General features: G+C 47.2%; 2 protein-coding genes across 2 annotated transcripts; both read left to right on the top strand.

Moving 5' to 3' along the window:
• Window positions 1–5,728: 5,728 nt before the first annotated feature.
• LOC123480356 (sialic acid-binding Ig-like lectin 14) lies at window positions 5,729–7,868 on the top strand. The gene is given in 8 exon segments (XM_053915867.1): window positions 5,729–5,768; window positions 5,846–6,223; window positions 6,444–6,722; window positions 6,966–7,006; window positions 7,246–7,324; window positions 7,327–7,344; window positions 7,605–7,740; window positions 7,853–7,868. Coding segments are annotated over 8 exon segments (987 nt in total).
• Window positions 7,869–15,347: 7,479 nt separating this feature from the next.
• LOC112310124 (sialic acid-binding Ig-like lectin 5) lies at window positions 15,348–21,528 on the top strand. The gene is made up of 9 exons (XM_045200274.2): window positions 15,348–15,425; window positions 15,501–15,878; window positions 16,108–16,377; window positions 16,623–16,670; window positions 16,907–17,161; window positions 17,246–17,530; window positions 17,742–17,841; window positions 18,960–19,041; window positions 19,805–21,528. The coding sequence occupies exons 1-9, from the start codon at window positions 15,389–15,391 to the stop codon at window positions 19,997–19,999; spliced, it is 1,650 nt and encodes a 549-aa protein (XP_045056209.2). The 5' UTR covers window positions 15,348–15,388; the 3' UTR covers window positions 20,000–21,528.
• The last annotated feature ends 2,579 nt before the right edge of the window (window positions 21,529–24,107 follow it).

The raw sequence follows: 24,107 nt of genomic DNA, 5'->3' as shown, positions 1-24,107 counted from the left end.
GGTGATGGCATTGGAGAGACTTGGACTCAAGGGCAGGCTTCAGCACTTCCTAAGGCATTGTCTTCAAGCGATTCACTTCATTTCTCTGTCCTCAGTTTCCCTTCTGTACAGCAGAGATCACACATCCTACTCAAAGGTGGCTGTGAGCATTAAAGAAATCAACAGTCAACAGATGTCCAGAGCTTGCCTGTCTCTTTTAAACAGAAAAGTCCTGGTGGCAAGTCTCCTAAAGCCAGGGGTGACCAGCCATAGAAAACAGGGCAGCAACTTGTTGCTGTAATTTTCCTTCCCTGAAGTCGTGAAAGCACCTCAGGGAAAGACATGCCCGTCAGCCTGGCGTTGGGTTGTGATGTGGTACCTGATCCTCTCTCTGGCGTCATCTGTCTTACTTATTCCTGTCCACTCCCCAGCACCTTCTGAACACCAGTCCCTCCCCCATCTCAGTTACGGCCCCATAAGGGTCTTTCCAACAGCCTGTCAACTGTAAACAGGAGCTGATCAGGTATTTTATCACCAAAAAGGATTTTTTCAGGGACAAAAAAAGCGCTGCGTTGCAGCTGGTGCAGACACAGCCACCCGCGGGTACAACCTGGGCAAAGAAGAACCCGGCAGGAAGCCCTTTTCACAGAGCGGAAGCGGAATTCTGGGGGAGGGGCTGTTGGGACCATAGAGCTCTGCTGTGACTCTAGAGTGTTTCCTGTAGGGCTGCCAACACCATGTATGGTGTTACAGCGCCGCCCACAGGCCACCCGATTCCTGGCGGGGATAGTCCTCTGAGGTAAAACCTGCCACACCAGAGAACTGACCTCGCTTTTGTCCTACACAAACACCTTCCTGACTCCCTGACCTTAGACGAAAAATCCCAGGCCCCTTCCCCTGACATTCACCTCCTCACTCAGCTTCTCCCCGTGCCCTTTGTTCCTTATACCTTTTATGGTGGTTCCTACAAACGTCTTAGCAATTTGAGATCCCCCTCCTGGAAGCCACGCTCCCTCGCTTTCATCTGGCGCACCCCACCTGTCCTTCAAACCTGAGTTCTTGCACAGATTTAGGTTAAAAGTGTGGACTGAAGAAGGAGCTCATATAATCTGTCCTCTATGTAATTGATCTAATTTTTTTTAAAGAACACTCTAAAATTAAACAGCCAGAATTTCACTAGCAGTGCCATAGCTTAGGTGCCTCACAATATGCTCTTTTGATGGTGAGAATGGTAGCCTCCTTTATCACTGAGATGTTCTAATATCCCCCAGGTGATGCTTGAAACTGCAGATAGTACCCAATCCCACATACATAATGATTTTTCCTATACCCACCCATGATAAAGTTTAGTTTATAAATTAGGCACTACAAGAGATTAAAAACAACAATAATAAAACACAAGAATTATATTAATATACTGGATGAAGGTGATGTGAATTTGGTCTCTCCTCTCAAAATATCTTTTTGTACTGTACTCACCCCTCTTCTTGTGCTGTTGTGAGGTGTCACGATGCCCCCGTGAGGAGATGTAGGGACGTGAATGACACAGGCATTGTGACGTAGCATGAGGCTACTATAAGGGTGACTTGAACACAAGTACTGTGACACCATGACAGTCGATCTGATGCCTAGATGGCTACTAAGTGACTACCAAGTGGGTAGTGTGTACAGTGTGGAGACTCGACAATGCATTGTTCACCTCAGAACAGGATAGACAGAGACAGCACGAAGTTCATCATACTACTGAGAACAGTGCAAAATTTAAAACGTATGCTTTGCTTATGTCTTGAATTTTCCGTTGAGTTTTTTTGAACTGTGGTTGACCATGGTTAACTGAAATTGTGGAAAGTGAAACTGCAAATAAGGAGGAACAATGAAAGTTAAACCATTTTTTTGGAAAATTCCCTGATGGTTGTTGGTTATGTGTCTCAATCAGAATATTCACCATTGTTGGTTCAGCCACAACATGAACTTCACTGGTGGAAATGTCTGTGGGAGTAGCCACAAGTAGAATTGAGCCCAGATGACTGCACCAGTGACACAAAACAAGCACCCCAACAGAGATAACTTATTTCATGAACTTTACAAGGTGGCTCTGGGGAAAGATGTGGACATTTTCTTTTTTAAGTTTTTTAAATTTATTTTTTAGAGAGAGGGGAAGGAAGGGAGCAAGAAAGGGAGAAAAACATGAATGTGTGGTTGCCTCTCGCACACCCCACACTGGGAACCTGGCCCACAACCCAGACATGTGCCCTGACTGGGAATTGAACCGGAGACCCCTTGGTTCACAGGCTGACACTCAATCCACTGAGCCACACTAGCCAGGACAAATTTCTGTATCTATATTAGCAACATCAGAAAATTAAATTCAAAATACAATATCATTTTAAAAATACCCTACCACAATATTACTAAAAGTAAAACCAACAAAATCCTTTTAAGACTTCTACACTTAAAACTGGAAAATGTTGCTTAATTGCTTCTGCATAATGTCCTTTGCTATATGAGGTCACCTTTACAGGTTTCAGGCATTAGGACCTGGGGGTCCTATCCAGCTGAACATGTTCCATTATTAAAGCCAGGTGGGTCAGGGTAAACCACCATCAAGCTCTCCTAATAGTCAGCATTATTATTAAAGTGCCCTCACCAATTTATGGCTCCAGCAGTTTCTGGGCTAGGTAACCAGATCCCCATTGTGACTTCCTGCATTTGCCAGCCTCTCTAGACTCTGTGATCTTTGTTCTCTAATGGGTCAAAGAAAAGTGATTGATTCCCAGTTGATCTTCTTTTTCTTGTCCTATGAAAGAGAATGATACTCCAAGCAATTTCCATGTCAGAGATGAAATCAGATGTCTCCTGCAAGGTCACTGTTATTTATTTTTCTTTCTTCTGTACATTTTTGTTGGATGCTGGGCCTTGCATGTCTGCACTTTGGGAACATGTGTTATCCTCAATTGGAGAACATGTTTAAAAAAAAGCTGTTTACAAAATCCAGCAGGGGGCACTGTTGCTCTTTGGCTTTTTCCCTTCTTTGTCAGGTGAGTTTAGTTTCAAAGACCAGTTAGAGAAGGATACCCTACAGCTGATGGGTTGGGTTGGGTGTGCTCACAGCCCCACCAATCAAGTCCTTCTGTAAATAAGGCATTTAGAGTAAATGAGTGAAGTAGACGAGTGTACGGAAAGCGATGGGCATGTGTCCCGACAAATGGTGCGGGCGTGCGGCATGAGTGTAGGCAGAGGAGAGTGGGCGGTGGGGAGCCTGCGTGAGAACAAAGAGGACAGGAGTCCGTGGAGAAGTTGTGAACTGTGGACTGAAGTCAAGTTTCTCACAGGAAGGGTGTTGGCTGCTTCAGGGGCTGAGGCAGAGCAGGGGGTGAGGGCATGGTGGTTAGGGGAGAGGTTGTGTTAGCCCAAGGTCTTTGCAGCTGGAATTGGAGAAAACAAAACACAACAAAAGCCAAGTGTGGACTCACTGGTTTTGAAAAGTTCTGAAGTGCACTGGCTTCAGGCACAGAGGGTTGCAGAGCTGGGTCAATGTCACAGAAATGCTTTTTCTGTGTTAACCCTGTAGCTCTGCTGCCCTCTGTGGGTTTGTTTCTCAGACTGGCTCTCACTGCATACTGGGCTCTGAGGTTGTCTGTTCATGGCCACTTCCTTCCTTAGAGATGTTGTAGGGAAACTTCCTTCTCAGCTCAATCTGGGTCTTCATGTCTATACGTGTGGCTTCTGGATGCCAGTTCATTCTTGCTCACTGATCTCATCTGTTCCAACTCTTAATAGGTTAATCAGAGCTGGCAGTAGAGTATGAAGTAATCCCTGGGCAGGGTCTTAACCCTCTAACCTCGATTCTCTGTCCTGACTGCTAGTGACCAGGTAAGAGTGTGTGGGTGTGCAGGAAGATAATTTTTCAATTGAGAGAGTGAATAAAGCAGACAGTGCTACCTAATGTGGGTGGGCCTCACCTAATCAGTTGAAAGGTGGAAGAGAAGGAAAGGTTGACCTTCCTGTGAGTAAGGGGAGCTGCTTTCAGTAGCAACACCAGCCTTTGTCATTTCAGTCTTCACTTTGACTGAAATGTTACCTCTTCCTAGCTCTCAGGCTGCTGGGCTACAGTCTGGAAAGACACCACCAGCTCCCCTGGGTCTCCAGCTTGCTGACTGCAGATTTGGGATTCGTCATCTTCCATAACCACATAAAATGATGTCTGAAAAGAAGTCTCTTTGTAGATGTACACACATCCTATTGGTTCTGTTTCTCTGGAGAACCCTGAGTAAAACACCCTGAGTGAAAGTCACGTTCTCACAATAGCCTCCACGTTTCTTCATGGTCTGACCCAAGATCCCTTCCAGACCTGTCTTTCCGCGTTCCCATCTCTCACTCTGCTATGCTGTCACCTGCTTGCTGTACACATCACAGGCATTCCCACCTTGGGACTGTTGAACATGCACTTTTGCCCAAATACCTTCAGTTACCATGCTCTCACTTTCTTCATATCTTTACTCAAATGTCCATGAGGCCTGACCCAGCTGTGTTTTCAAAAATTCCAGCAGTCCTCAACAATTTCTCTTCTGTGTTCTGGTTCTTAGTTACTTTTATTTTGCTTAAAATGTGTCATTCTCTGAGGGTTGATTTAAAAAATGTCCTCTTAAATATGTGTCCTATTCAAAGGTGAGTTTTTGACTCACCTTTTCTTTCTTGTAGGAGCTTACCCTTTGCTGTATCTTAGCCACTAAAGCAGGGATGGGCGTACAGCTGGTGTCCATGAAACATTAGTTGAATGAGCAAATACTCAGTACCAGGCACAATCTCACATGCTTTTTTTAATTCAGAAAGTTACAGAGGCAGAGGAAGCGAGCCTTAGAAGAAATGGCTCAGGAAGGGAGCCACAGAGAGGACAGAGAGGTGCAGGCATGCCACACAGAGAGAGCTGCCCCCTGTGCTGTTGACATATATGATTCTTTAATCCTCACGCAGCAGTAACAGTGAAGTTTCTATTTTATAGATGAGGAAACCGAAGCAAAATAACTTTGATAAAGTGGAAAAGATGGTAAGTGAGGTGGTGGGTATGTGTCTGGGTTCCCACCCAGGCACTCCATGCCCCCAATTTCCATTTTCCAAATGCCCGACTCTCAGGTCTGCTCTGGGCTTCAATGTCAGGACCAGACTCTGAGGCCACCTGGGGTGAGGACAGCGATGGGAATGGGGACCACGCTCCAAAGGATTGGAAGGCAGGGTCACTGGTGGGGACCACAGGTCATGTCCACCTGATGTATTCATCCATGTGAGCATACCTTCTCTCCAGAGAGAGGAGACCTCAGCTACCTGGACCCTCAGCCTGGGAGCCTCTCAGCACTGCTCCCGTGATGTGATGTCAGGTTTTGTGTGTGGTCTTCCAGAGGCCCCAGAGGCTCTGACCCCCAGGTATCTGGCCAAGTGGTATTCTTTCCCCTGGGTAGACATGATGCCAGATGAAAAGGGTGGAAACTGTGGACTTTAGGATTCAACACAAGAATGTCACCAACTCACTAACTGAGCACCCCCCTGTGCAAATGGTGAGCAGGAGCACACAATATTTCTCAGTCCTTCCCCGCTCCCCCGAAGGCTTGTGGAGCCCAAGTTTCCTTTCCAGGACTGGCCACTGCACTCGCCCATGGCTTCCTGTTGGGACATCCCCAGCCCCGCCCATCAGCTCAGAATTTTCACCCTTGGCACAGGGACTTGGACCTGCTCTGCCCTGTCAGATGCAGACATGGTGCTCCTGCTGTTGCTGCTGCCTCTGCTGTGTGGTGGTGAGTGGACTCAAAAAGAGAGTGCAGGTAGGTGGGGGAGTGCCTATGGCTGAAGCTGACTCTCTGTGTCCCCCCAGGGACCCTGCAAGAGCAGCAACACTATGAGCTCCAAGTGCAGGAATCGGTGACAGTGCAGGAGGGTCTGTGCATCCATGTGCCCTGCTCTTTCTACCTGTGGAATCCGTGGTCTTCCTCTAGCCCACTCTACATCTACTGGTACCAGCTTCAGAACCACACGTGCTACAATAAACTAGTGGCCACTAACAACCCCAATAAACCAGTGAAACTAAAGCTTCAGAGCCGATTCCTCCTCGGGGACCCCAGGAACAGTAACTGTTCCCTGAGCATCAGAGACGTCAGGAAGAGTGACACAGGAACCTACTTTTTCCGAATGGAGACAGCAAATACCGTGAAATATAATTACCAAGATAAGCAGCTGACCTTGAAGGTCACAGGTATGGCAGGGGTCCAGGAGAGGACCAAGGGGTGTGGGACCCCATCTTAGAACAGGGACAGGACACTGGGATGCTCCCTGATCCAGGCCTTGGGCCCAGGGGATTCGGAAGAAACACAGGACCCGGAGTGAGTTGGAGCCTTGATGCATGAGTCTCCCTCAGAGTCACAGTCCGTGTTCTGAAGCCCCAGGCACGAAGCTCCTCCCTCTTCCCTCCTCAGCCCTCATGCAGAAACCTGACATCCTCATTCAGGAGCCTCTGGAGTCTGGCTGCCCCACAAAGCTGACCTGCAGCCTGCCAGGGTCCTGTGAAGGGGGAAGACCTCTCGCCTTCTCCTGGGTGGGAGCTGCTGTTGACTCTCTGAACCCCCAGAACCTCCGCTCCTCTGTGCTCACCTTCACCCCGACGCCCCAGGACCATGGGACCAACCTCACCTGTCAGGTGAAACGCCAGGGATCAAGGGTGACTGTGGAGAGAACCATCTGGCTCAATGTCTCCTGTGAGTGTGGGAGGGATGGCTGGTTTCCTGAGGGCAGTGGGATGGTGTGTGCACATGTGTGTGCATGTGTGTGTGCAGGTGGCTGGGCTATCTTGAGCACACTTGTGTATGGATCGATGTGCAGGTGGGACGTGAGCCAGGAGGACAGCAATCCCATCTTCCTGGACTCCACTGCCTCTCCTTGGGTTGGGGTGACTTCCGTTTGTTCCCCTGCTGTAGCAGAAACATATCTTTCTGTCCCAGATGCCCCACAGAACCTCACCACAGGCATGTCCTACAGAAATGTCACAGGTAGGAAAGAACCTCCCCGTCTTGGTCTGGGACCTGCCCCTGGGACCACCACAGAGCTGAGGGGGAATCAGAGTGTGAGTGGGATCAGATATGGGAGAGGCAAGGATGAAAATCATCACCCTCCCTCCCTCACCTCTTGTGCGTGGGTACATGTCCCTGCGTTGTTCGTTCTCTCTCCTTCATTCTTTCTCTCTTCTGTCTTTCTCTCTGTGTCTCCACTTCTGTCCCCAAGCCCCTCAAGGCTCTTGAAAATACCTCATCTGTTTGGATCCAGGAAGGTGAGGCTCTGCAGCTGCTGGGTGTGGCTGACAGCAACCCCCTGCAGCACTGAGTTGGGCTTGGAGGGGACAGACCCTGAGTCCCTCCCAGCCCTCAGCATCTGGGGTCCTGGAACTGCCCCACATAGGCGCTAGTGTGGCAGGGCACCTGCTGGGCTTAGCACTTGCTTGGTTCCCAGAATGTTTCCATCAGCCTCTCTGTGCTGAGCGAGTTGCAAGACAGGTGCTTAGGTGGGCAGTTAGGTTACGTGTTGGGGCTGGGGGCAGGACTGAGACCTGGGGTCACAATTTTACCCCCTCTCCTCTTCCCTAGGAAGCTCCCCTTCCTGCAGGTGTGTGGCTGAGGAGCACCAGGGCTCCTGGTCCCTGGTCCTCATACTGATCAGAGGGGCCCTCATGGGGGCTGGCTTCCTCCTCACCTATGGCCTTACCTGGCTCTATTACACCAGGTGAGCAGCTCTGTTTTTCTACTGGGAAGGTCAGTGATTGGCCCTGAGTTCCAGGTGGGTGAAGCAGCCAAGTGGCCAAGTCCCTGAGCTGAGACCTGTGTTGGCTCTGCAGGTGTGGAGGCTCCTAGAGAATGAGGCCAACACCTGACTGACTCTCCCTTCTTGTGAAGACAGCACTGAGGTGTCACATGGAATCCAGAGGGGCGGTTGTGGGACATCAGTGTTACCTTCTCCCTGGAAACTCCTGACTCACCTGTCTCAATTGTACCCTTGGGGTTTTCATTTGTGTAAGTGACTGAGTGGTGACAAGGAGAGTCAATGCCTATGATACAAAATTTTTATTCCTTTCATTTCCTGAGAGGAGGTCCCACCAGGCCAGGCAGGGCCCTGGGGGAAGCACAGGTTCCCTCAGGGAGCAGACGGAAGTGGAGGGCAGACTAGCTGGAGCCGTTGTTGGGGATTCCATGGGAAATGCAAGGCAGGGCAGGGTGAGTAATTTAGGATCAGCTAGTATGAATAACTCAAGGGGTTTTGTTCCTGTGGGTTGGTCTCCATTTCCCTGCTCCCAGGTCCTGGGTGATTGCGGGCAGGTTGGGGTGATTGGGAATATGGGCTCAGGATTGGGTGGTTTGCACCTGATAGGGTGTTCCTGGCAGAGATCTTTCCTGTCTGTGAGAATTGGCTGTCCTGGGAGGAACTGTCTCTCCTTGGCTAGCAAGGTTTTTAAGATTACAGAAAATAAGCAAGTGATACACATTCATTATCCACCCTTGTTGTTGCCTGTGCCTCTCCCATTCGACTGGTCCTCTCTCTCCCCACCCCCTGCTCCTGTGTCTCCATCCCCAGGCCCAGGAAGGGAATGAACTAGGGGCCTCACCCTCCCGTTGCCTAGAGGTTACCTGGTTAACACCTGAGTTTCTTGTCTCCCAAACGGCCCCGTCCATGTAGACGTCTGTGCGCAGGAGAGTCCGAAGCACAGCTCTTCCTGTCAATTCAAAGATGCCTACCTTGTAATGACTACTGTTTAATTATAAATGAAAAATGTTTTAAGTAACACAACATAAAATTGACTTTATTACTCTCTTTAGAGTCTGTGTACATTTCTTGAGCCCAATGGAGGGATTCTGAGAATGACTGTGGTTAAGCTCATGGCTCTGGGGCAAATCTGTAATGAGTGTTTGCAGTGAATCCATGCTTCTCCTCTAGGGGATCTCCCAGACTCTAGATTCAAATATACTAAATCAAATGCATGTCAATTTTAGCTCCTGAAGGACCACCGAGTCTGCTGACTCCCTGAAGAAGTAGCATCATTGATGTCAGAGTAGGGAACCAGGAACCAGGAAGTACTTGTTTCCTGTGAGATTATTCCAGAGCATAAAAATATGGATTGCACTGTGTCCAGCAGACGGTGGTCTTGGCCTTGATTTTCCGTCCCGGATTTGAATGAGGCAGACCCTTGCTGAGAAGTTGAATTAAAGAGATGCTGTATGGCATAGTCACTGAATGCAAAGTGTGCACAGGGAAAATAGACAATAATGTAATAACTATGTATGGTGGCAGGTGGGTCCTGGAAATGTCTAGGGGAATCACGTGTTTAAAGTATATGATTCTCGCTCTGGCTGCTGTGGCTCAGTTGGTTGGAGAATAATCCCGTCTATCGAAAGGTTGTGGGTTTGATCCTTGGTAAGGGCATGCGTGGAAGGCAGCCAATCGATGTGCAAATATTTTTTGTCATTAGTTTATATTACAAAGAATTCATACACACTCACACACACGTACACACTCCTCTCTCTGAGATAAGTTCTGTGGCACTTGTTGACTGAGATAGTGGTAACTCCTTTCCTCCAGTTCACTGCTGTGGGTTGTTGCTTGTGCTTGGAGGTGGGCCAGCCCATCCTCCTCTCTGCCCTGAGGCCCACCTTGCCTGGTGCAGGTTGTGGGGAAATTTCCTCTTCTGCCCTTTGGTCTATATTTGTGGCTGTGGTCACAACTTCCTTTCCTCTCCCACCGTATCTGTCCCTCATATCTGACCTACAGGACAGAGGATGTGCTAAGGGATGAGGCTGTGTTGGGGCCATGTCTGCCATCCCCATCATGAAAGGTGCCTCCCGTGAGGGTGGTGTGAGGCCAGAGAGAACCAGGGCATGGGAAGGGCTGGGTGGTATCAACCAGCAATGTTAAGTGCTTTATAATCATGACTATGTAGTGAAGCCTCCATAAAAACCAAAAAGGAAGCAGTTTGGGGGCTTCAGCCTGGTGAACACGTGCAGGTCCTGGGTGGGAGGGGACCTCAGAGAGTCCATGGAAGCTCCAAGCCCCTTATTGCACACCCCACCCTCTGCATCTCTTCCATCTCACTGTTCCTGAGTCATATTCTTTTAACATAAACCCGTGACCAGTGAGTAGTATGTGCTCTGAGTTCTGTGAGCCACTCTGTCAAGTTAATAAATCCAAAGGGAGGAAGTCTTGGGAACCTCTGAATTATAGCTGGTTGGTCAGAAGCACAAGTGACAACCTGGACTTGAGACTGGCATCTGATGTGGGGTTGGGTTAGCAGATTCAGAACTGAGCCTTTAACCTGTGGAATCTGATGCTGTCTCCAGGTAGGTAGTGTCAGAATTGAGGTGAATGGCTCATTTGTCATGTGGGAAAAACTCCCCACCCCCACCCCAGTGGAAGTGTGTCAGAAGACCAAAATAGTTTACATTCATTTTCTTCTAGTAAGCCTTCCAAATCCAGTGTGTGTTTTACTTTTATTACCCATCGTCCAGCCCCTTACAGTGCACACCTTTTTCATCCCCCTTCACGTGGTCACCTGACATGGTGGCCATGGGCTGCTATGTGGGTCAGCACTGCTCTGGGTGGAAGCGGAGGAGGGAACTGCTGGCGTGCTTAAGCCGTCCTCAGTTCAGTAGATGATGCTCATGTTCTCTGCCGCACCGGTACCAGTTTACACGTCAGCAACCGTTTCCCCACACTGCCACGAACATGGGGGTTTCCACACTCTTCAGTGCTTCTCTGCTTGCAGCCAGTGTAACAAAGTGGATTTAACATGCACTTTCCTCCTTGCTAACATTGTGAAGCTGTTTTTCATTTGTTTACTGGTTGGCCGTTTGCTATCTTTTATGGGGTGCACCTGAAGTGAGCCCACTGTTCTGTATTTTCTTTTTCTTATGTATTTTTAGAAATACTTCCTTATTCTGGAGACTGATACTTTGATATTTACACGTGTTGTAAAGTTCATCTCTCATTTGATGGCTGATGTTAGCACTACCTATGGTGTCTTATATAAAAAGTTCTTGATTTTAGCATAGTCCAAATTTTCAATATTTTTCTTTATAAATACTGCTATTTATGTCTTGTTCAGGTAACCTTTCCTACCTTCTGTTCATGGAGACATGCTGCTATATTATCTTCTAATGGCTCCATTGTCTTGTTTCTTGTAAAAAAAAAAAAAAGATTTTCAATCCACCTACACTTGATTTGAGTGCATCGTTGGAGCTAGGGTTGCAATCTTATTTGAGTGCACTTACATTACTAGTTGCCCGCATATATTATTGATACATTTATCTTCTGTCCCTGCTCTGCATCACCTCCTCTCTCATGTATGATGTTTCCTGTGGTTTTGGTCTATGGTATTCTAGGTGCCCCACTCTCTTCCAGTGGCCTAGTGGTCCAACCCTGTGTCAGTGCAACCGTGTCTTATTTTCTATAACGTTTCACCATGTCTTGACATCTTCCAGAGCCAGGCCTCACATATTGTTGTTCTTCAGGATTGGCTTGGCTGGGTTTGGAAACATTTACTTCAATATAAATTATCCAATAGAGGTACCAAGTTCCACCAAAGTTAACTGGCAGATTGAGTGACATATTGCTTTAAGTCTGCAGATTAATTAGGGTAGAGTAGGCTTTTATGCAATATGGTTTTCATACCCATCAACATGCATATTTTCAAATTTATTTACATCTTTAAGGTCCTTTCAGACAGGTTTGTAATTTCCTCCACTGAGGAAATACAGTTATATTTCTGTCACGTACATATCTAAACAGATAGATTCAAGGTATACCATTTTTGGTGCTGTTGTCAATGGCATCTTGTATAACATCCTATTTTTTGTCTATTACTGTGGTATAGGAATGCTTTTGATTGTTGCAATTTGATGTTTTTAGCAAGCTTGCTAACTTTCCCTACTATATCTGTATACTTGTAGGTTTTTCTATATATGCAGTCATTTATGAAAAAAGGCAGCTTTGTTTTCAGGTTTCATAGTTTGTACTTACTGTTTTTTTATTGTTTTGCTCATGGAACAGTAATTTCAATATCCCTTCAGCAATCACCGTTACCACTGAAGGGTTTATGTTTTACAAAGATACTTGAACAGATCTTCACAGATGAGTACTTGTCATCTCAGACACCACTACCACTCGTCACACATGGAAATGAGAGCATGGGCATGGTGTATAAACGCTGCCGACGTGTTTGCACAGAAACCTGCTGGGTACCGAATATTCTTACTCCCAAGTAGTTTGGAGGTGTTCAAACGTTGCACTACAGTTTTATCAGAGTGAGATGCACTCGGAGGAAGACAAATGAATTGTTATGTTCATACTCACTTTGATATTCACAAACCTGTATAGTCCCAGTCGTGTAGTAGATGTACATGCATGTCCTAGGTGGGGCACGCTTTTCTGCTCGGGAGAATACATTCCATAAACTGTGGGCCAGAAGCTTATTCTACTTCAAAACTGCCATAGTCGTATGAATCCTTTGACACTTTTGCACACGGAACAGTGATTTTAATGCCTCTTTAGCAATCAAACTTATTCCTGAAGTGATCGTTATTTCACAAAGATACTTCAACAGATCTTCACAGAACAGCACTTATTATCTCAGACACCACCAGCATTCATCACATACTGAAATGAGAGCAGGTACATGGCGAACTTAGACTTATTGTTACAGCCTTTCTAGACCAGGACCTGATGCTACTGCCTTAGGTGTGATGTTTACTGAAGACAACCCTTATCTCGTCAGGGAAATTCATCTTTATTCCTAGTTGTCCATGAGCTTTACCATGAAGGCATGTGAAATCCCTCACTGCTCATTGTTTTATCTCTTGAGATTTTATCAGTCAAGAGCAGATGAGGAACACAGAAGCCCCACTGTGGATTTCAGCAGCAGGAATTCAACGTGAGGAATCTGTTATGCTGATGTCGGAGCACACAGGGAGCCGAAGTGGAACTCTGCCTGGAAGGCTGGGGCCTTCTCATCCAACCCGAATACCCAGCCTGAGGTTTTTTAGTATATGTGTGTGTTATTGAGATATAGTTGACATGTGGCATTACTGCAGTCTGAAGTCCTACGTAATGATCTACTAGTAGATGCATCTACTGTGATGTGCTCTGCACGACATGTCTTGTTAAATATCCATCACCACATAGTCATGTACTTTTTTCTTGTGATGAGCACTTTTAAATTTTTTTCTCTTAGCAATTCTTAAATATACAACATGGTGTTATTAATGATACTATTATAGTTGGCGGTATTAATACCCTCTAATATTAACTATAGTCACCATGCTGTACATTACTTCCCCATGATTTAATTATCAAACAACTACAAGTTTGTACCTTCAACCACCCTCTCACCCTTTTGCCCCCCCCTCCCCCGCCCTCTGCCTCTGGCCACCACCGATCTGTCTTCTCGATCTGTGAGTTTGACTTCTTAAAAAGCTTTCGCATGTAAGTGAAAGTATATGGTATTTTTCTTTCTCTGCTTGAATTATTTCAGTTAGTATAAAGCCCTCACAGTCCATCCCTGTTGTTGCAAGGCAGGATTCCCATCTGTTTTATGACACAAACACCTTCCCCTGTGTATATAGCACGTTTTCTTCATCCCTTCACTTCTCGACAGACGCTGGGGTTGCTCCCACATCTTTTCTCTTGTAAATAATGCTGCGAGGAACACAGGGGTGCACACATGTTCTCAATTTCGTGTTTCCGCTTCCTCCAAATGAATACCCAGATGTGGAATTGCTGGATCTTAGGGCAGCTCTATGTTTAATTTGGGGGGAACTGACATAGTGATTTCCACAGCAGCTGCCCCCACTTACATTTCCAAGAACAGTGCAAGGGTATCCCTTTCTGTACATTCTTGCCAACACTCATTCCTTGAGACTTGCTAGACCGCTCAGTGCTGTCAATTGTGTGGGGAACAACCATGGAAATCCTACCTCCTTTAGTTCTTTGCAATATGTGAGGAATCTGGGGTAGGTGGGGGCTGGTTACGTCTGGTTCACCTGTTCCCCAAGGCAGGGGCGGCTCCAGGTTTTGAGGAGCCTGATATTTATACTAATGTTGAGATCACTGCTTCAAAAAAAGCAAGCAACATGTGGCACCCATCGATTTTTCTGATATGAGAAAACACATCACATCAACTAAGGAAAGCTAAAATGCTGAAAACTAAATTATAAGACAATTCAAAACATTATAGGTATCTTCATCAGTAGTGTGGTGTTCCTGTGTGGCACACCTGCATGACACATGTTCTCCCCGTTTTTGATGGGCACTGCTTCATTGCTTCTCCATAAGAGAATACTTCTGTCATACAGTAATAAATATTAATATTATACTAGTAATCACTATTAATGATGAAATAATATTATACTTATGTTACACAGAGAATAGGAAGAGAACTCAGTATTTTCCTGAGCACCGTCGGTTGACATTTCTTTTCCTCCTGAAACAGTTTAAGACACTTGTTTTGTATCACACAACTTGTCACTGGAATGACAGAACTCCTCACATCATTGTCATATTTGGGAAAGTGTTCATCAAGTTTCTTTCTTTCCTAAAAGAGCAGTGGGCTTGCAGGTTATTTCCACACATCCCTGGAGCCCTTGCTGGGCCTTTGGAAAGGGACTGAGTTCATGAGGGGCCCTGAGGATGAAGCTTCCTGAGGATTAAGGCGGCAAATTGGGTGCTGTGCCGAGGACCAGCAATTGGGCTCCCAGACAAAAGGGGTGAGGTCCCCCATCGCGTGCCCCATCTTGAGGGTGCCTGTGCATCGTTGCTGTCCCACAGGCCCCCAGACCCTACAAGACCATCACTTGTGTCTCCCATGTCCCCCAAGCCCTCAGAGCAAAGTGCTTTAATGCTCAGCTTCCCCCTGGGTTCCACCCTCTAGTGGACTTGGGTCTAAATTCCTTCCTCTTCTACCAGCACTTGGTGGTCTAAAGGAAATTTAAAAGTATCCTCTGCCAGAACGTTCAGTGGTTTCAGCTGGAGGGTGGGCCCCCCAGGTCACCAGGAGCAGCTCTGACTGATGACCCCTGGGAGACCTCTTTCTTGACTTAAACATCAACTGTAAGGTGATCACTTTCAGATTCACATCTGGATGAGACTCTCAACCTCGGGGGGCCTGGGTACATCACTTGGAGGATCTGGCAGAGGGCCGAGGTTGACACAGGATGGTTTCTCAGCCTCCACCAAGTCTCATGGCCTGTGGAGTCTAACTTCCCCTTTCAGGCCTGGCCACAGCTCTGTCACCCATGGCTTCCTGTTGGGGTGTCCTCAGCCCTACCCCATAGCTTGGCATTTCCCTCCCTGACACAGGGACAGGAACCTGCTCAGCCAGTAAGATGCAGTCATGGTGCCCCTGCTGCTGCTGCCCTTGCTGTGGGCGGGTGAGTGGGCCTGGGGTGGGAAATGGGCAAGTGGGGAGAGGCTGTGGCTGTAGCTGACTCTTTGTGTCCCCCCAGGGTCTCTGCAGGAGCAGCCGGGCTATGAGCTCAGAGTGCAGGAATTGGTCAGGGTGCATGAGGGTCTGTCCATCCACGTGCCCTGCTCCTTCACCTACCCGAAGAGTTTGTGGTATCCCTCTAGCAAAATCCACGCCTCCTGGTACCGGAGTGAGGACAGAACATACCACAATTATCCTGTGGCTACAAAGCCATATAAACAAGTGAAGAAGGAGACCCAGGGCCAATTCCTGCCCGCAGACCCCAAGACTGGCAACTGTTCCCTGAGCATCAGAGATGCCAGGAAGAGTCACTCAGGAACCTACGTCTTCTGGTTGGACGGAGGAAGAGATAGACAATACACTTACCAAGATAAGAAGCTGACATTGCAGGTGACAGGTACGGCAGGGTCCCAGGAGAGGACGTTGAGAAGTGGGACCCCATCTTAGAACAGGAACAGTACACTGGGACACTCCCTGATCCAGGCCATGGGCCCAGGGTAGTCATTAGAGACACAGGACTTGGGATGAGCTCAGGCCCTGAGTCAGGAGTCCTTCTCAGGTTCATACTCTGGGTCCCTAATCCCCTGGACCCAACCACCTCCCTGTGTCCTCCTCTGCTCTGACAGACAAACCAGACATTCTCATTGTGGAGCCTCTGGAGTCCGGCCGGTCCACACAGCTGAGCTGCAACCTGCCAGGGTCCTGCCAAGGGGGAAGACCTGCCAGCTTCTTCTGGGCGGGAGCTGCTGTTGACTCTCTGAACCCCCAGAACCTCCACTCCTCTGTGCTCATCTTCACCCCAAGGCTCTGGGACCATGAGACCAACCTCACCTGTAAGGTGAAATGCCATGGATCACGGTTGACAACGGAGAGAACCATCTGGCTCAATGTCTTCTGTGAGTGTGGGAGGGATGGCTGGTTACCTTGAGGGCAGTGGGACTGGTGTGTGGACATGTGCAAGCATGTGTGTGCAGGAGGCTAAGCTAACCTGAGAACACGTGTGAATGGTTCTGAGTGCAGGTGGGGAGTGAGTCAGATGGACAGCTATTCCACTTTCCAGATTCCCACCTCCTGTCCTTGGGTTGGGATTACTTACATCAGCTCCTCCCCTCTGAAGTGGGGCCATATCCTTCTGTTCCAGATGCCCCACAGAACCTCACTGTAGGCATGTCCTTCAGAAATGTCACAGGTAGGAAAGAACCTTCCTCTCTGGGGCTAAGACCTGATGGTGGGGCCGCCAGGAGCTTGTGTGTGTGTGGGCGGGGCAGGATCAGAGTGTGAATGGGATCAGACATGAGAGAAGCAAGGAGGAAAATCATCACCCTCCCTCCCTCACTTTTTTGGGCGGATGCCTGCCCCTGTGTTCCACACCTTTCTCTCTGTTTGTCTGTCTCTCTTTCTATCTTTGCACTTTTTTCCCCAAAGCCCTCAAGATTGTGCAAGACGCATCCCTTCCCATCCTGGAGGGTGAGGCTCTGAGGCTGCTCTGTGTGGCTGACAGCAACCCCCCTGCACAGCTGAGCTGGTTCCGAGGCTCCCGAGCCTTGAACACTGTCCTCATCTCTAGAACTGCGATCCTGGAGCTGCCTCATGTGGGGGCTGGAGAAGAAGGACAGTTCACCTGCCAAGCTCGTCACCCTCTGGGCTCCCAAAGTATCTCTCTCAGCCTCTCCGTGGTCTGTGAGTGTGGGGATCCCTGGGGGCAGGACCTCTGGATTCTGGAAGTGCAGGAGCACTGCTGACCCTTCTCCTTGCTCCTGACAGACCCCCCACGGCTGTTGGGACCCTCTTGCTCCTGGGAGGATGAGGGTCTGCACTGCAGCTGCTCCTCCCGAGCCCAACCGGCGCCCTCACTGCACTGGTGGCTGGGGGAGCGGCTGTTGGAGGGGAACCACAGCAATGCCTCCTACACCGTCACCTCCAGCTCCACCGGGTCCTGGGCCAACAGCTCTCTGAACCTCCGCGCAGGGCTCCAGGCTGGTCTCAGACTCAGCTGCGAGGTGGAGAATGTCCACGGGGCCCAGAGCGCCAGTGTCCTGCTGCTGCCAGGTCAGGGGCCTGCTGGGGGCGGAGGTGGAGGGAGAAAGGAAGGGATCAAAGGGAGGATGGAACTGGGGAGAGCGGCTGAACCGGGAACTGAGTGGTTGCTAGGACCAGACCCTCAGTCTTGCTCGGAACAGAACAGCAGGTTCTGCAAGGAGGTGGGAAGACAAGACTCTGAACGTATGAGTGGGTGGGTTCACATCCCTCTTCTCTGCAGGGAAGTTGGTATCTGTTTCCAGAGTGGTTCCTGCAGCTCTTGGAGGCGCTGGTGTCACGGCCCTACTCTCCCTATGCTTGTGTCTCATCTTCTTTTGCATGTAAGCCTGTGTCCTGGGGAGGTACGGGGAGCTGAGACGTGGGAGTACAGAGAGAGGCCCCAGAGTCCCAGAAAGGCCGATTTGAGTCCATACAGAGTGGTCATCTGGCAAGTGAGGCAGGGTAACAGCTTTATTGAGAGAAAATTCTTACATGTTTAAAGTGTACAATTCAGCGGCTTTTATTTTAGTCACAGAGTTGTGCACCCATCACCCCAATCAATTTTAGAACTTTTTCATTATGCTTAATGCATTATGCTAAGTGAAACAAGCCAGGAAGTGAAAAGCAAATACCATATGATCTCACCTGTAAGTGGAACCTAGTTAATACAACAAACAAGTGAGCAAAATAGAACCAGAGACTTGGAAATAAAGAACGAACTGGCAGTGACCAGAGGCGGGGTTGGGGGAGGGGGATAATGGGGGAGAGAAGGGGAGGGGGCAAGGAAAGGAACATGAATAGAGAGAGGACTCATGGGCATGAACAGTGGGGGGATTGACTGTGGGAGTGGGGAGCAGTGGGGAAAAAGGCAGGACAACTGTAACTGAACAACAATTAATTTAAAAAATCTTTTCATTAGATCCAAATGAAAAAACAACCCACATCCCTTATTTGTGATTTCACCAACATCCTACCCCAGCCCCAGGAAGCTAGTCACCTATTTTTGTTTCCCTAGATTTGCCCATTCTCGACATTTTGCTTATATGGAATCATACAATACATGGTCCTTTGTGACAGACTTACTTCGCATAGCGTAACATTTTCAAGGTTCATGTGTCATTACTTGATTCTTTTACTTTTAAATAATATTCCGTGGCATGGATGGGGCACATTTTATTTCTCCATTCATTCATTGAAGGGCATTTGGGTTGTCGTTACTTTTTGGCTATCATGAATAACACTGTTATGATAGATTTTGTACAAGTTTCTAAGTGTAAGAGGGCCTTCAGTTTTGAAAATTTAGCCTAGGTCAAACACCTGGTCAGAGCACTCACTTGTGTGTATGGAGGGTCTCCGACTCTGACTCTCGGGTCTGGAGGCCTCTGTTGTATTACCAGGGAGTGGGGGCAGCCTGACCACCAGCGCCTGATTCATTCTGGCTGCTGAATTCTTCCCTTAGAGTGAAAGACCACAGGAGGCAAGCAGCTGGGAGACGAAAGGTCACAAATGATGAAGACCCTGTCCTGGGTACAGCCACCTGGGTGAGTGATGTGGGTGTCTTCTCATGAGGTGTAGTGGGGTGTGGTGTAGGCCCTGGGTATGTCCATTCAACGAGTCCAGACTGAGCTCCTCTGTGGTCAGCTGGACAGACAGCTGGGAGGTGACTTCCCCTTCATCTCTCAGAGCCCAGGGTCAGCCTTTCACCGTAGCCCTGCTGACCACTGAACCCACCTCACCTCTTGGCCAGGCACAGCCTGCCAGAACCATATCCCCCAAAACGGTTAGTTTCTACCCATTCTGGGCCTGTTACTTCACCTTTCCTCCCTTCGGTTTCCCTTTCTGGGAATAGAAATAACAAGAGTATCACTCATGCTTGGTGTCTTTGAAGATGAAATGTGTTATTATCCCTCAGTAAGATCTAATCAATCATAATTCTGATTTTTTAAAAAGATTTTATTTATTTATTTAGACAGAGGGGAAGGGAGGGAGAAAGAAAGGAAGAGAAACATCAATGTGTGGTTTCCTCTAGCATGCCCCCTGTGAGGGAACTGACCTGGCTGCAACCCAGGCATGTGCCCTAACTGGGAATCGAACTGGTGATCCTTTGGTTCCCATGCTGGGGCTCACTCCAATGAGCCACACCAGCCAGGGCTCTGATTTTAAATAAATAGCAAATGGTTGAGTTCATGAGCAGTGCGTGTGGAATAACAGGATGAATGAAAAACTGTTCAGTCAGCGCAACTTCTCCTTGAGACCATGTCTATTTTCTTCTTTTGTCTCTTCTCTCCCCTCCCCTTTATTCAGGGTTCCCAGCAAAACCCCAGGACAGATGGGCCCTCAGACCAAGAGTCACCCCCAGGGGACACCTCTGCATGGAGAGAGGAACAGGATACCCAGTATGTCAACCTCAGGTTTCACGGGAGGAAGCCACGGGAGCCTCAGGACAAGGAGGCCACCACCACCTGCGTGTACTCAGAGATCAAGAAGACAAGCCAATGAGGACTTGCTGAGAGCTTGGTCCTGGCCAGAGGCATCACAGCCTCTCTGAGGAGAAGAAGTTGGGGGCTAATTGATGAAACATGAGGCAACCTCGTGCAACATTAACATTAACCACTGTAAGAGCATCTGCAGGCAGAGCAGAAAGAAGAAAGGTGACGGGATTGGAGAGACTTGGGCTCAAGTGCAGACGTCAGCACTTCGTAAGGCATTGTCTTCAAGCGATTCACTTCCTTTTTCTTTTCTTCAGTTTCCCTTCTGTACAGCAGAGATCATGCATCCTAGTAAAAGGTGGCTGTGAGCATTAAAGAAATCACAACCAACCGAGGTCCTGGGTTTGTTGGTCTCTTTTTTTTGAACAGAAAGATCCTGGTGGCAAGTTCTCCTGAAGCCTGGGGTGACCAGCCACAGAAAACAGGGTGGCAACTTGTTGCTCTTATTTTCCATCCCAGAACTCGTCAAAGTCTCCTCGGGGAAAGACACTGGACTCCGATGGTGTTCCGTTGTGATGTGGTGTCTTGTAGTTTCTGTGAGGTCATCTCGCCTCACTTGTTCCTATCCATTCCTCAGCACCTCCTGGGCGCCAGTCACTTCCCCATCCCATGTACGGCCCCACAGGGATCTTTCCAACAGCCTGGCATTTGTAAACAGGAGCTGACCAGGTATTTCATCACCAAAAAGGATTTTTTCAGAGACAAAGAAAGGGCTGCCATGCAGCTGGTGCAGCCACAGTGAGCCACGAGCACACCCTGGGCAGGGAAGCAGGGGGCAAGAAGCCCTTTTCACAGCGCGGAAGCAGAAGTTTGGGGGAGGGGCTGTTACCACCATAGAGCTCTGCTGTGACCATAGAGTGTTTCCATTAGGGCTGCCAGCACCACGTACGGTGTGACAGCATCGCCCACAGGCCTCCTGATTCCTGGTGGGGTTTGTTCTCCGAGGTAAAACTGGCCACACCAGAGAACTGACCCTGCCTTTCTCCTCCACAAATCCCCTCCTGACTCCCAGGCCTTAGATGATACATCCCAAGCCTCTTTCCCTGGCTTTCACCTCCTCACCTACTTTCTCCCCATGCCCTTTGTTCCTTAAACCTTCTAGGTGTTTCCTACAAAAGTCTTAGCTAATTGAGATGCCCTCCTGGAGGTCATGCCCCCTGGCTTTACTCTGGCGCACCCCACCTGTCCTTCAAACCTGCGTTCTTGCACAGATTTGTATTGAGATAGTGAACTGAAGAAAGAGCTCGCATTCTCCCTCCTCTATATAGTTGATCTCATTTAATTTTTTCAAAGGAAAACTCTAAAACAAAAACAGCCAGAATTTCATGAGTAGTGCCAGTGCGTACATGCCTAATAATAATCTCCTTGGTTGTGAGGACAGTAGTCTCCCTTATGTGTGGGGGAGATGTTTCAAAACCCCCAGTTCATGCCTGAAACCACAGCTAGTACCAAATCTTATATATATTATGATTTCTCTATACACACCTATGATAAAGTTTAATTTGTAAATTAGGTACAATAAGCAATGAACAAGAGTAACTAATAAAACAGAAGAATTATAACAATATACTCTGATGAAAGTTATGTGAATATGTCTCTCTTTCTCTCAAAATATCTTCTTTTTGTGTACTCACCCTTCTTCCTGTATTAATGTGAGCAGATACAAGGCCTTTGTGATGAAATACAGGAGTGAATGACGTAGGTGACATAGCATGAGATTACTATAAGGATGACTTGAACACAAGCATGTGATACCATGACAGTCAATCTGATACCCAGATGTATCAGGTATCATTTAATACCTAGATGTATCCAAATAGCTTTGTTTTCTTCTCACTTTTCATAGCGTATACCTATGGTTATTGCCTTTCTAGACTAAGACCTGATGCTACTGCATTAGATGTGATGTTTTCTGAAGACACCCTCTATCTTGTCAAGGAAATGGTCCTTCATTCCTAGTTGGCTGTGAGTTTTATCACGAAGGCACTTCAAGTCACCCAGTGCTCATTGTTTTATGTTTGGAGAGTTAATCAGTCCAAAGCAGACCAGGATCACAGAAGCCCCACTATGGATTTCAGCAGCGGGAATTCAATGTGAGGAATTTGCTATGCTGATGTCAGACCACACAGGGAGCCGAAGTGGAACTCTGCCTGGAAGGCTTGGACCATCCAATCTAACCCATGTACCCAGCCTGAATGTTTTTCTAATATATATGATATAATTGACATATAACAATGATATGTACATATATACACACACACAGTGAAGTGCTCCCCACAATATGTCTTGTTAAATATCCATCACCACATAGTTACACATTTTTTTTGTAATGAGAATGTTAACATTTTTTCTCTCAACAATCTTTAAATATATAATATGGTATTATTAACTCTATTATTATAGTCAATACCCACTATTATTAACTATAGTCACCATGCTGTACTTTACACCATCATGATTTAATTATCTTATAACTGTAAGTTTGTACCTGTGACAGCCCTCACCCCTTTTGCCCTGCCCCCACCCTCAGCCTCTGGCAACCACCAATCCGTCGTCTGTATCTATGAGTTTGAATTTCAAAAATGTTTTTACATATAATTGAAATTATATGGTATTGGTCTTTCTCTGTCTGAAACTTCACTTAGCATAATGCCCTCATGATCCATCCATGTTGTCAAAAAAGCAGGATTTCCTACTTTTTTGGCAGACTAATATTCCTTTTATATATACCACATTTTATCCATCCATTCCTTCATAAATCGACACAGATTGCTGCTATTGCTGCTACATCTTGGCTACTATAAATGATTCTGCAGTGAACATAGCGGTGCATATGTTAATGTTTTAATTTCTTCCAAATAAATGCACAGAAGTGGAATTGCTGGATTTTATGGCAGCTCTATTTTTAATTTTTGAGAAGCTGCCATAATGATTTACATAGCAACTCACATTCCCAGCTGCAGTGCAAGAGGGTTCCCCTTTAGAACATTCTTGCCAGCACTCAACTGTTTCTTGAGATTTTCTAGATTGCTTGCAGATGTGAATTGTGGGAGGAACGACCACAGAAATCCTGCTTCTTTAGTCCTTTGCTCACACAAGACAGTCTTCTTTGCAATATGTGAGGAGGCTGGGGCGGGTGGGGAGGTAGAGCTGGGTACCTCTGCTCCACATGTTCCCTGTGGCAGGGGCAGATCCAGTTTTGTGGAGCCTGATATTTATACTAACACTGAGATCACCGCTTCAAAATAAAAAAGCAACATGTGGCACCTATGAATTTTTCTGAAATGAGAAAACACATAATATCAATTGAGAAATGCTAAAAAGCTGAAAACTAAAATATAAGCCAATTTAAAAACTATAGACTATTATCATTAGTAGTGTAGTGTTCCTCACTGGTACATCTGCCTGACACATGTTCCTTACATTTTTGATTCAAACTCTTTGACTGCCTATTTATAAGAAAATTAATTCTGTCATATAGTAATAAATATTAATTTTAGATTAATACATATTATTAGTTGTTATAATATTATTATATTTATATAACATAGTGAATAGAAAGAGAATTCAGTATTTCCCTTGGCACCACTGATTGACGTTTCTTTTTCTCCTATGTAGTTTAAGAAAGTTCTTTTAAATCACACAACTTGCTACTGGGATGTGTGAACTGTTACACATCATTGTCATATTTGGGAAAAAGTTAACCAAGTTTTTTCTTTTATAAAAGAGCAACAGGATTGCAGGTTATTTCCACACATCACAGGAGCCCTTGCTGGGGCTTTGAAAAGGGACTGAGCTCGTGAGGGTGCCTGAAGATGGAGCTTCCTTGGCTTTAAGGCGGCAAATTTGCTGCCATGCCGTGGGCTAGCCTTTGGGGTCGCCACTGAATTCAGCAAGATCTCCCATCACACACCCCACTTTGAGGAGAACTGTGCACCGTCATTGTCCCACAGACCCTCAGACCCTAGAAGACCATGACTTGTGCACCCCATGTCCCCACAGAGCAAAGTGCTTTAATGCCCAGCTTTCCCCTGGGTTCCACCCTCCACTGGAGTTGGGTCTAAATTCCTTCCTCTCCTACCAGCACTTGGTGGTCTAAAGGAAATTTAGAAGTATCC

The sequence above is a fragment of the Desmodus rotundus genome, chromosome 12, assembly GCF_022682495.2.
Source record: "Desmodus rotundus isolate HL8 chromosome 12, HLdesRot8A.1, whole genome shotgun sequence".
In the NCBI taxonomy this organism is placed as follows: Eukaryota; Metazoa; Chordata; class Mammalia; order Chiroptera; family Phyllostomidae; genus Desmodus; species Desmodus rotundus.
The sequence above is the reverse complement of the archived record's forward strand: the minus strand, read 5'-3'. Positions and strand labels throughout refer to the sequence as shown.

Coding starts and splice junctions, on each gene's coding strand:
- LOC112310124 (XM_045200274.2), top strand. CDS start 15,389: ATGGTGCCCCTGCTGCTGCTGCCCTTGCTGTGGGCGG. Junction 15,426..15,500: donor GCTGCCCTTGCTGTGGGCGG/GTGAGTGGGCCT, acceptor GTGTCCCCCCAG/GGTCTCTGCAGGAGCAGCCG. Junction 17,842..18,959: donor TGTCTCATCTTCTTTTGCAT/GTAAGCCTGTGT, acceptor TTCTTCCCTTAG/AGTGAAAGACCACAGGAGGC.